The sequence below is a fragment of the Rhinoderma darwinii genome, chromosome 12 (genome assembly GCF_050947455.1).
Source record: "Rhinoderma darwinii isolate aRhiDar2 chromosome 12, aRhiDar2.hap1, whole genome shotgun sequence".
NCBI classification, from domain to species: Eukaryota; Metazoa; Chordata; class Amphibia; order Anura; family Rhinodermatidae; genus Rhinoderma; species Rhinoderma darwinii.
In genome coordinates, this window is record NC_134698.1 from 61,930,764 (window position 1) to 61,943,341 (window position 12,578).

Consider the following 12,578-nt stretch of genomic DNA (forward strand, 5'->3'; position numbering starts at 1 on the left):
GCCCTGACTATTACATGCTGCACTCAGCTGCACATGTATGGGCAGGTGAAAGGTTCTCTTTAACCCGTTAGTGACCGCTAATACGCATTTTCACGTCGGCGACTAATGGGCTTTAGTCTGATGCATAAGTCTTTTTACGTCTCTGCATCAGGATAAATAAACAGAGTAGGGAGCTGTTAAATCTCCCTGCTCTCAGCTGCCAGATGTAGCAGAGTGCTGGAGGCGTCCCTACTCAAACGTGTGAGATCGATATAAGTATTGATCTCACCCATTTAACCCTTCAGATGCGGTGCTCAATAGCCTGCACCGCATCTGAGTGGTTTTGGAGAGAGGGAGGGAGCTAATAAAAGGCCCCCAGGTCTGCCTGTAGTGAATGCCTGCTAGGTCATGCCCGAGGCATGACCAAGCAGATGCCTGTCCGTTTTAAACGGACAGGCAGTAATACACTGCAATACAAAATTATTGCAGTGTATTATAATAGCGATCGGATGATCGCATATTAAAGTCCCCTAGTGGGACTAGTAAAAAAGTTAAAAAAAAAGTTTAATAAAGTTAATAAAAAAAAATGTGCAAAAAAAATGAAAAACCCACTTTTTCCCCTTACAAAATGCTTTACTAATAAAAAACCAAAATAACAGTAAAAAAGTTACGCATATTTGGTATCGCCGCGTCCGTAACGACCCCGACTATAAATCTATTACATTATTTAACTCGCACGGTGAACGCCGTAAAAAAATTAAATAAAAAACTATGGAAATATTGCTGTTTTCTGTGAATCCTGACTTAAAAAAAATGTCATAAAAAGTGATCAAAAAGTCGCATCTACTCCAAACTGGTACCAATAAAAACTACAAGTCTTCCCGCAAAAAAAAAAGCCCTCATACGACCGCATCGGCGAAAAAATAAAAAAGTTATGGATCTTCAAGTATGGAGACACAAAAACAAATAATTTTGAAAAAAAGCATTTTTACTGTGTAAGTAGTAAAACATACAAAAACTCTACAAATTTGGTATCGTTGCAATCATAACAACCCGCTGAATAAAGTTATTGTTTTATTTATACCACACAGTAAACGGCGTAGATTTAGGATGCGAAAAAGAGTGGCAACATTTTTTTTTCTATTCCCCCCCAAAAAAAAGTTAATAAAAGTTAATCAATACATTATATGTACCTCAAAATGGTGCTATTAAAAAATACAACTTGTCCCGCAAAAAACAAGACCTTATACAGCTATGTCGACGCAAAAATAAAAAAGTTATAGCTCTTGGAATGCGACGATGGAAAAACGTAAAAAATGGCTTGGTCGTTAAGGTTTAAAATAGGCTGGTCATTAAGGGGTTAAATGTTTCTGAAGTTGGTTATACAAATTAGATAAAATCCATCCAAAGCCGAAAGGCACTTTTACACCGACCAATTATTGGGTAAATGAGTGTACACTGAACGCTCGTTCCCGATAATTGCCCTGTGTAATCAGGGCAATGATCAGCTGATGAACGTGCAAACACTCGTTCATCGGCTGATTGAATTGTTTTAAATAACAAAACTATTATCGTTGTCTGCAGCACATCTCCCTGTATAAACAGGGAGATGTGCTACCGACATAATAAAAATGCATGGGGACGAGTGATTGGAGTAACGACGGCTCGTCCCCATACTAGCTCCATGTGAAACGAGCACCTCTTTGATTGGCGCTCGTTTACATGGCCCACATATTCATGTACGAGAGTGAGGTGAGAGTGAGAGTGAGAGTGAGGTGAGAGTGAGAGTGAGAGTGAGAAAAACAGAAAAAGAGAGAGAAAGAGAGAGAGAAAAAGAGAAAGACGGAAAGAGAGAGAAAGAGAAAAAGAAAGGAAGAAAGGAAGAAAGAAAGAAAGAGCGACAACTTCTGTGCAGCGGTGTGGAATAGATTGCCGCTAAATTAGTAATAGAATATAAAAAAAACCATAATAAATCATCAATAAATGCCTACCTTCCACCATGATCCATATAGCCTCTGACACTGCCTTCAGTTTGTTATTTTCGGCTTCACACCAGTATTTTCCGGCATCTGGACGCTCAACGTTTTTTAAACTGGAAATACAATTGTAAAAACATGTTAATTGTGTTCAACATACAGTATAATGCTGCTAAGTAACTTAATCTCAGTATATAAAATATCAACATAGGATTTAGCCGCTCAGTGTTTTCATTGCTTGCCAAGATAATTTTTCTTTGTAAACAAATGGCCTTGCTGAATGCTCATATGATATGAAGAGCGAAGTCAAACATAATCGTATAAAAAAAACCTCGCAAATGGAATATAATGTATCAACACTGTGTGGAGACTCAATATCTCTTCATGAACAATCCAATTAAATATTTTATTTTTTGTACAATAAAAGCATAATAGATCTTCTGATATTCGGTGTCCAACAGATGGATATTTCTACATTCAGCTTCCACACATTGGATGACCAGTCATTAAACCAAAATCTGTTCAAATATTTCAGCCAAAAATGATCATCAATTCCATACAACATTTATGATTGCTAGAACTTATCATCAGTCAATGGCCACAAGCTATGAGTGTTCTACCTGGCTACTTTCATACACATCCACCCTCATAGCCGACAGGAACCATCTGATGTTTTTTGGATGCGTACTACTTAAAGGGGTTGTCCAGTCCCTAAAAATTGATGGCCTATCCTCAGGATAGGCTGTCAATATCTGATGGGTCGGGGTCCGACTCCCTGTACCCCCTCCGATAAGCTGTTTTGAAGGGGTGCAGCGCTCGTACAAGCGCTGCTTCCCCTTCATTTCTACTTGCTCAGTGTGAATAGTGGATGTAGCGACGATTCACAGGTATTGCAGTCTTCTTCTCCCATTGAAGTGAATCACCCAATACCTGTGAATCGCCACTATATCTGTGTAGACGATTCACAGTGAGCAGGTAGAAATGAAGGGGAAGCAGCGCTCGTACAAGTGAGGATAGGCCATCAATTTTTAGGTCCGCAAAAACGGAGCCATTCACTTTCATTGAACACTGACACCTTTCCGTAGCACTACGGAAGGGTGTCAGTGCCGTGGAAATGTTCCGGGAATTATGGAACATGTCCGTTCTTTCGCATTTTGCGGGCCATGCTCCCATACTTTGTATGGAAGCACGGCCCGAAAATGCGGCTGTCAGTCAGCGGCCGGCCGTGCCCGCAATCGCGCGCCGTGATTGCGGGCACGGTCGTGTGCATGGGGCCTTAGGGAATTTTGCAACAATGAGAAGTTGGGGTTATATTTCCTATGAAGGTTCAAAGGTGCAGGACAGATCAAGGGTAGACCCAATTGTTTATTTTAACCACAATTTTAACCACAGAGGTAGGAAATGGACAGACTTGTAGACTCCATTTAACTTTAGTTTGTGCAATTTAGCAGTTTAAACTCTGTATCCTTATTGGTGGCTGAAATAAACAGATGAATGGCCTACTTAAATAAGACATGTCAATTAGGCATATCGAAAAAGCCTCAGAGGCGGATATTTTGATAAATTCCATGCATTTTAAAGGGGTTGTCCACTTTTTACAATCTCCTTTTTTTAAATAAGCTAATAATAAGTTGTCCAACTGCTGGGAATTCCAGCGATCATCACAAATCTACAGGAGAACCTGGCAGCAAGAGTTCAATTCCCCTGTAGTGCAGTAACAAGGAAAATAAAGTATTACATGGTGCCCTTTATAATCAATAGGCTGTCCGTGTAATAGAGGTCCTCCAGAGCTCTTTGTAGCCTCTCTCTGTTCTGACTTATTGATAGAGGTCCCGAATGAGAAACCCCTCTCGATTAACCCAAAATTCACTAATACGGTACTGGAATGTATCCACCTCATTTTTTTAAAATAAGACTCGAGAAAGAAAAGGAGGTTTTTACGTGACTACAACAGTAAGTGATGCAAATTTTACATTCTCCAATTAGGTTAGGAAAATGGTTTTGAAAACCAGACAACCCTTTATTGGATAGTAACCACACACGCATGACTATGGTTGTATTGATGGTATCCCATCAGATTTAGGACATGTCTAATTGGCATGTCATAAAATTAATTTCTAGGACAACCTTCTTAAGAACATTTTGCGTTAGCAGCAATGCTCAAAGGAATTAATTTCCTTAAAAAAATCTAAAACTTCTTGTCTTTCAACCTAAATCTCTGTATGGACAGGAGGCGAATATACAAACACTGCAGCCACGGCCCCTTTACTAAACCGAAACAGACACTATTAAGACATTGGAGAACTTTGTTTAGCTTGATATTGTTGTTCCTGATCATTAAAAATAGTCAAAAATTTCTAAAATATGTTCTAATGTCTGCTAAATGTGTCTCAGACTTTAAAACAAAATATTAGAAGTGATATTATAAAATTTGAAAAATTCACTGCACCATTTTTTCCATGGAAAATTTTTTGTAGAACTTTTTTTCCCCTTTATCATTTAAGAAATTTGAAACTATAAATGTGCCCAGTAACTTTTCTTATTTTAGGAATCAATATATTGGACAGAGAAGTGTCATTGATTTAGAGAGGATTCTTAAGTCTCTAAGAAACAATGGTATATATGGTTAAGAATGCCTTTATAAAGCCCGATGTAAACCCTCCATGGAAAACAAAAGCTATGCACAGTATAATTGATTGCTATATTTCCATCTATTCTGAAAATACTGAATACCTTGTGCATGCCATTTGGGGGCTGCAGCATACTTATCCTGATATGGGTAAACCAGTGTTTATATAAGGAGACATTTGTATAATCTGTTTACGTCTGTAATACACAGGCCATTATTTCCAGAAGAAGTACGAGCCAAATACAGCACCTGAGGAAGCTGATCCAATGATCTTCCTTCACTGGAATGTACATTTGGTCAGCACTCTGCACTGCAATGCCATCCTTCAGCCACTGGATCTCTGGCTCCTCCATGCCCAGTAAACTGCAGTTCAACTTGGCTTCATGTCCTTGAGAAACTGTTAGGTTGTACCCACGACCCTTAAACTGCAGTCCAGAGGCCTTTCCTGAAATGATGAGAAGAAATCTGCATTACATAAGTGAATAGTTTCCGATAAAACATGTGCACAGGTTCGAATGTCCTTATATACAGGTTTATCCATAAATAAGATCCATCTATCACCTCTGTCTTCGCTTCACATTAAAAAGTGGGAGAAGATGCTGTCTGAAGAACACTAAGGCCCCATGCAAACCACCATGCATTTGCGTCCGCATACTATCCAAAATTATGGATAGTATAGGGCACATTATATCCTATGGGCAATGCACACGACTGGTTTCCACGGTCCGTGCATTGCCCGGAGCGCAAAAAATAAAATAAAAAAAATGGACCTGGTCATTTTACGGGCTGAATATGCTCTATAAACTCAATGCACTCTTGTGTGTGCACGGTCCGTGATTGCGGACGACCCGCAGATGACACTTCTCAGGCCATCCGTGCCGTAATCACGGACTGTGCACACAGCTACGGTCGTGTGCATGAGGCCTAAACCAAAACTCAATTCTGTATAAAACATAAAAATAACTTACTTAGCAGCTGTACTACATAGAGGAGGGTCCCGAGTGAGGGATTCCCCTTTATGTTTTTCATATGCCTCTTTTTCTTCATGTCTTTATGAAATAACCCCTTTAAAAAGGGCAGGATATTATAAGTTCCGATTTAAAGGGTTGCTAGGACAAACAGAACAATAAAATATTGTGCGGTTTGTCAAATAACCCTTTAGATAGAATACACTTTGCCCCAGCCCCCTCCATTCCTTCTCAAAAGAGACGGCAGCTATTGTATACAGTGTACAGAAGCAGACGTCACTCAAACGGTGCTGTGTGGGAGGTGGATATGGCATATTCTATGTAAAGGGCTGTTAAAGCTCATTCAGACAAACGATTTTCACATCCAGGTGGTGTCCGAGTGTAGGACAGACAGCACCCGGACTAAACACTAACCCATTATAATTAATGGGCTAATTCAGAAGTCAGTTTTTTTCAATAGAACATTGGTCCTCGATGGAAAAAAATAAAAAAACGCAGAATGCTCTATCTTTGTCCGTTTTTCATGCAGGAATGGCTTATAGAAGTTTATGGATCTGTGTGAAAAATCGACGCCTTGCAGATGCCATTTGTTCCGTTCCATTTTTCACATATGGTTTCCTGGAGAGACTTGAGCAGTTAAACCACAACGTAGAGCAAGAGGAGTGTGGTCCTGAATATAAGACATGGCCAGAAACCAAAAACATGCACAAGGAATAACCCCCAATGCTCTCTATGCTAAAACCAATAGAAATGGCATTTCTGCAGCCGCGTGATAATCCTTGTGGTGTTTTTAGTGGGTTGGGACAATTGAGGACATTCTCTGTTTTGATGCCATTCAGACAAAAAATAAAAAACGGACAAACTGAAGGCAATCACAAAAACTGATTGCAAAATTGTCAGTTTTTCCGGTACTGAACTCGGACGAGTTTTAACAATGCTTGTCTGAATAAGTACTTAGACAAACAATACAATATTTTATTTTGTGCGTTTGTGGACTAATCCGCTTCCTTTAAAGTGAAACCAGTAAAAGTTTAATTAATTCGCAAAAATTTAGCTACTAAGGCCCTTAATTCTTTCACTCTGGTCCCGCAAATGCAAGTTTCCAAGCTCTCAGTATAACCAGTATTCTATGCAGAGTGAATGCAGGGGGCAAGCAACGCAGGAAGTCTGTAAGGTGAAGCTTCAACCAATAATTGCAGAGCAGGAAGTGATGTCAGAGCGTGATGTCATTGTTTTGGCAACTTCTGCTGTAAAGACTATTGACACGCAGCAGTTATTATTGTCTATGGTGTTAAGGACCCGTGGAATACGGAGCACCATGCAAACTTGTCTTTGGAGGACTCATGTGAAAGTAAGGAACAGCCCTAGAACATTACATGACCCTAGTACATCCATTTTACGATTACAATTTGCCCAGAGTTTCACTTCAACTTGGACAGCATATTATACTAAAAACAAAAACCTATAAATCGGAGTCTGACACACCAAAAATAACTTAAAAATAGAAAATTTATTGAATACATCTAAAAAATGCCACAAAAGTTAAAGCAGAGATGATATCCACAGTACAGAAAGACAACCAGATTAATTGTATATAATAATTCCAGATATATGGGTAAAGGGCAACACTGTTCAGATACAGGAATACATCCACAGTGGGTTACAATTGTGTAGCGTCATATACATATTCTGATACATTCACCAGCAAAATGACCCCCAGACGAAGGCTTCCGGGCCGAAACGCGCGTCGGGGTTGACACCAGAGACGGTGACCTGTCACAATGGGTATGAACTCCGCTTCCAGCATATGTCTGTGTTCCAGCAAAAGCTTTTTTCTACCACATTTAATCTAATGGGTGTTTGAGTGTCTGTAACTGGGGCTGACATTACAGCTATTGCCCTGCTCGTATTTCATGTGTCTGTTTTCACTTGTTTAAATTTGAGCCATGTATTTTACTTGTGCATGGTACTAGTATTTGTATTGTTTCTTTACTGATTTTTGCATCTGGCCTTATTCAGGGGTATTTATACTTTTGTACGTTACTCATTGATGCTTACTTAATTTATACTTTAAAAATGTGAAAGAGATACATACGGGGGAGTTTTTGCCCTATGTGCTGAATAGCCCATTTTGCTGGTGAATGTATCAGAATATGTATATGACGCTACACAATTGTAACCCACTGTGGATGTATTCCTGTATCTGAACAGTGTTGCCCTTTACCCATATATCTGGAATTATTATATACAATTAATCTGGTTGTCTTTCTGTACTGTGGATATCATCTCTGCTTTAACTTTTGTGGCATTTTTTAGATGTATTCAATAAATTTTCTATTTTTAAGTTATTTTTGGTGTGTCAGACTCCGATTTATAGGTTTTTGTAATTAATCAGCGGGTTCACAGTTATTACCATGCGTCTTTCCCCATGGGTTATTATGTGATGGGTCAGATTTTGTGACTGCGATAAATGTATCTGGGGAATTTCTTTCGTGGTGTTCTTCATGTAGGTATACTAGCATATTATACTAACAGATCTGCTTTAACATTTCCCGATTTCCTGAAACAGAACTATGAACAATTTTAAATAATGAAGTTTTATTCATATTTCAGAATGTAGCTTGTAATTTTGCATCTAAATCAGGATTGAGAATCGAAGCCGTCAGTGATCATTTGCATGTTGATCTGTTTATTACAGTCTTCCCCCTCTCTGTTCTCTACAAGACTGCCATTACCAGAGAAAGTAGGTGGTGGGATACAGAGGATTCCATTAGTCACTGTATATTTTTGGCCTATCATTTATGTCACAGCTCTTCAAAAGAAGCAATGATGTCACTCCTACAAATTAACAGCAAAAGGCAGAAAAGACGTCACTAAGAAAAACAGGAGAAGGGAAAAAAGGCATAGCAATATAATTATAAGAAATAGGATATCTGACAATGTTCTTACAGACAGGGAAGAGACACTTATGGATGTTATTTCTGAAGATAAAAAAAAGAAAACAATACCCATAAATATAAATCCTTGTCAGAATATATTCCTTGTGTCAAGTTTTATACATTTTGTTCCTACATTTTGTTCCGGCTATATCTGTTCCTGGGAAACCTGGTTAACAACCAACATGGCTGAACGTACAGCTCCCACCAGAGTGGTCACCCAGCTTTTCCACAATTCCGTTTAGTAATTCTGCCAAGTTATGCAGCAATACGATAGGGGTTTTATGCCAGTCAGCAGCCTGGAAAGCTGTTGGAGCTGTAATGGCAGTCAATACTTAGGCGGTATCCGCCATCTTAAGTATTTATGGCATGTCCACAGTATACGAAAGTAACAGAAAGAGCCGATCAGAGGGATCACCGTTTCCCTGAATGGCATATCCTCCGGATATGGGAACACCCGTTCAAGGGAAAACTATATCGACATATTTACGGCACCTCTGAATTCCAGAGTAGAAATGGTATACAACTAGGAATGTCAGAAAAGTAACCGGTCACATCAGAATGTGGCATTAGTTTAGGCGAGTTCATTGCTAGAATACTCACGACTGAGAAGACTGACCATTGCATGGTAAGATTAATTATGCAAAATACACTTTTAGTTACCTGTGATATTATACCCTGCCAGTTACCCCCTAGAATTAAAGAGGTGGTACATGATTAGAAAAATGTGTTTCCTCTCTTGGAGAAACAGTGCCACACTTGTTCATGGGTTTTGTCTGGTACTACAGATCAGCCCCATTGACGTGAATATATATATATATATATATATATATATATATTGCCCAGAACATTTCAAGGAGCAACAATTTGTTACACACTACCCTAAAAAAAAAAAAAACAGTCAATGTACATTCCAATATGCAGAGTATATAGCAATTGTATTAATGCACTGTTTCAGTAGCATAGAGAGAGATAGAGGAATTTTTGACACTTGACAGATATACATAATACAGGAACCTGCTAGACCTACACAGGTGCAGAAGATCTGTCCATGCCCCCGCCTGGCAGTGGCAGTATTGGGGATGCTGCTTAGAAAACATCACCCACAGAAAATGATCTCATAAGGAATACAAAAGGACACCCTAATGCATGACAACAGGAGTCTCCATTGTTGACAGTTTCCCTTTTTTTATTCTCTCAAAACAGCCACCCCGCAGTTTCAGCTCCTGACGCTGCTCCTAAAATATCATCCAGTCATACATTTCCCTTCCAGCAGCTGCTGCAGTGAAAATGTAGTATTACATGGCAGCCATTCAGACACATACAATGTAAAAAAATAGTCAGGTTGAGTCTTTAGCTTTAGTTACACAGTTCTGACACTTTCATACATACATATTTATTTTTTACCATCCATTCACACCCTAGCACTACACTGACACTCATTTATTGCACACCTTTGAGCACTTAGTTCGCCACTCCCCTCAAGACTAGTGGGAGGGGCTATCACTATTTAATGCACACTCCTTCTGCAGCATTCTTTGACCCGTCTGCGTCCTGATGGGAACGGGTTTTCACCCACCCACCTACCTAGTAAGTTTGGCCTTTTTTGTGTTTTTGATGATATCTATGTCCCATTTTTTCTGTTTGTGCTTTTAAATTAGGAACGAAAAGTTCTGGTTAGGGACTCGCAAGGCACTGGGGACCCTTGACGTTGGGTTGCGAGCTTTGCGTATTTTGGCCAAAATAACAACTAATACCCCATGTTTCATGGATATTTCTTACTACGTATACTACACTTTTTTTCAGGACGCAGCCGGGTCTTATATGCTGGGAGGGCATGATGTGCTGGCGTTTGGTTTGGAATGCAGAGCAGCCCGCTTTAGCTAACACTAGCGGCGTTACAAATAGGCTGTTATTCGGCAAGAGACGCCATGCCTGACGACCAGCACATTATCCCTCCACGTATTACACATAGTACTGACACCCCATGTACTATTCACAGCACTGACCCCTATTCATCACATTTATTTATTTATTTATTTTTATTACATTATTACACAGTTCTGACACTTTCATACATACATATTTATTTTTTACCATCCATTCACACCCTAGCACTACACTGACACTCATTTATTGCACACCTTTGAGCACTTAGTTCGCCACTCCCCTCAAGACTAGTGGGAGGGGCTATCACTATTTAATGCACACTCCTTCTGCAGCATTCTTTGACCCGTCTGCGTCCTGATGGGAACGGGTTTTCACCCACCCACCTACCTAGTAAGTTTGGCCTTTTTTGTGTTTTTGATGATATCTATGTCCCATTTTTTCTGTTTGAGTCTTTAGCTAGCGGTTTTCTGCTCTAGCTAATTGAAGGGGGCTCGTGAGCGTGAGACAACCCCTTTAACACCCTTCAGTAGACTTACAGAGCTTCAGACCTGTTTTAGGGTATGTGCACACACAAACTCAAAAACTTCTGAAAATACGGAGCCGTTTTCAAGGGAAAACAGCTCCTGATTTTAAGACGTTTTTTTACGGCCATTTTTGCCGCTGTTTTTCTATGGAGCCAATGAAAAACGGCTCCAAAAACGGCTCAAGAAGTGACATGCACTTCTTTTTCACGGGCGTCTTTTTACGTGTCGTTTTTAGAAAATGAGGCGTAAAAAACCGCCCCGTCGGAAAAGAACGCCATATTTCCCATTGAAATCAATGGGCAGATGTTTGTAGGCGTTCTGCTTCAGTTTTTTTCAGGCGTTTTTCGAGGCTTAAACGCCCCGAAATAAAGCCTGAAAACACTACGTGTGCACATACCCATACTATTATACAATGTAGTTCTCCTGCATGTGGAGTCTATGTAAGTCAATGCCTTACAGAATAACCCTAGGAACCATGTACCTATTTTTCTAGTATCAATTTTGCAGGTCACCTGCAGTACCTTGTAGTAAACAGTCAAAAAAATAAGAAAAATCTGCAAGTTTTCAATCACAGCTAAGCAAAAAAAAGACGTTTCCATGCCATACTACATTTTTGAACAGTCCTCTGGATCCCTCTGCCAAGTTTCCCCAGCTTCCCTCCTCCAGTATTTTCTATGTTGATCATTCATACTATATTCTACTCCTGCGCACTTGAAAACTCACCGCCTGCATTCACAATGAGAGCTGCATCCAGTCCGTGGGCTGAGAGCTGAACATCCTGCCTTTATGTTCAAAAATATTTTCAGGCTCTGCTCGGGTTACTTCATACCTGACATATGAGCACTGCTAACTTAATGTAAAGCTTTGAAATGCATTTTTTTTTTATTTATTAAAAAAAAAGGTCAATCAGTGTGATTGGTGCAACTTTCTAAATAGTTTTTATTCAAAATTATTTTTACTTTTTGAGATACAGCTGTTTTCGTCAGGTCCGCGGGACTGACTAGTTCAGTGAAACTGGGTCCACCTGTAATCTATCACATGTAAGGGTGATCAACACCCTTTATGGACTTACCTTCTCCGGAGTCGGGAGTTCGAGCGGGGTGCTGTCATGGCGTCGGCGGCTAGGTCGGCTAGTCAGGCGCTCGCGCATGCGCCGGGAGAGGAGTGAACCCTCCAGGAGGAAGACGGGAGTGACGCGCGACCCAGAAGTGGTCAGAAGGGTGTGAAGAGAGATGAAGAGGATGGGGAAAAGAGAGTGGAGAGGCGGGAGAGAGAAGCGGCGGAGAGACCGGTGTGCGTGCAGTGTGAGAAGGAAACCAAGGCAGGCTGTTAGGGATCTGCCAGGTACTACGTCTAGGTATACTCCTGGGATTAATCAATCCACACCTGAGGCCAGACCTGTTCGACTGACACCATCTCCCACCAACCAGGGTGGCAGGCTCATGACCTGCCTAGGTAGAGTCGTGTGTTAACCTTAAACCATACTATCCCCCACCCCCATTTAGTAACGACACATGACACCGAGGTTGGATGTGAAATGGCCACAGCAGCCGTTTATTAATTTCACAGTTTTATAAAAACAATTTAAATCCGAAACATTCGGATAACTAGTTAGGAATCCACCAGAGAATTCCTCCTAATAATTCACATGACCCAACATGGGTCAGAATCATAAA

The 12,578-nt window shown here is 40.2% G+C and overlaps 1 protein-coding gene across 1 annotated transcript in view; it reads right to left on the reverse strand.

Moving 5' to 3' along the window:
- Nucleotides 1-12,578, reverse strand: part of TYRO3 (TYRO3 protein tyrosine kinase) — a 156,139-nt gene that overhangs the window by 101,002 nt on the left and 42,559 nt on the right. The window contains exons 2-3 of the mRNA XM_075844875.1: nucleotides 4,834-5,029; nucleotides 1,971-2,071 (exon numbers count right to left, since the gene is read on the reverse strand). Of these exons, the coding sequence (XP_075700990.1) occupies nucleotides 1,971-2,071; nucleotides 4,834-5,029 (297 nt within the window). The remainder of the gene's footprint in view (nucleotides 1-1,970; nucleotides 2,072-4,833; nucleotides 5,030-12,578) is intronic.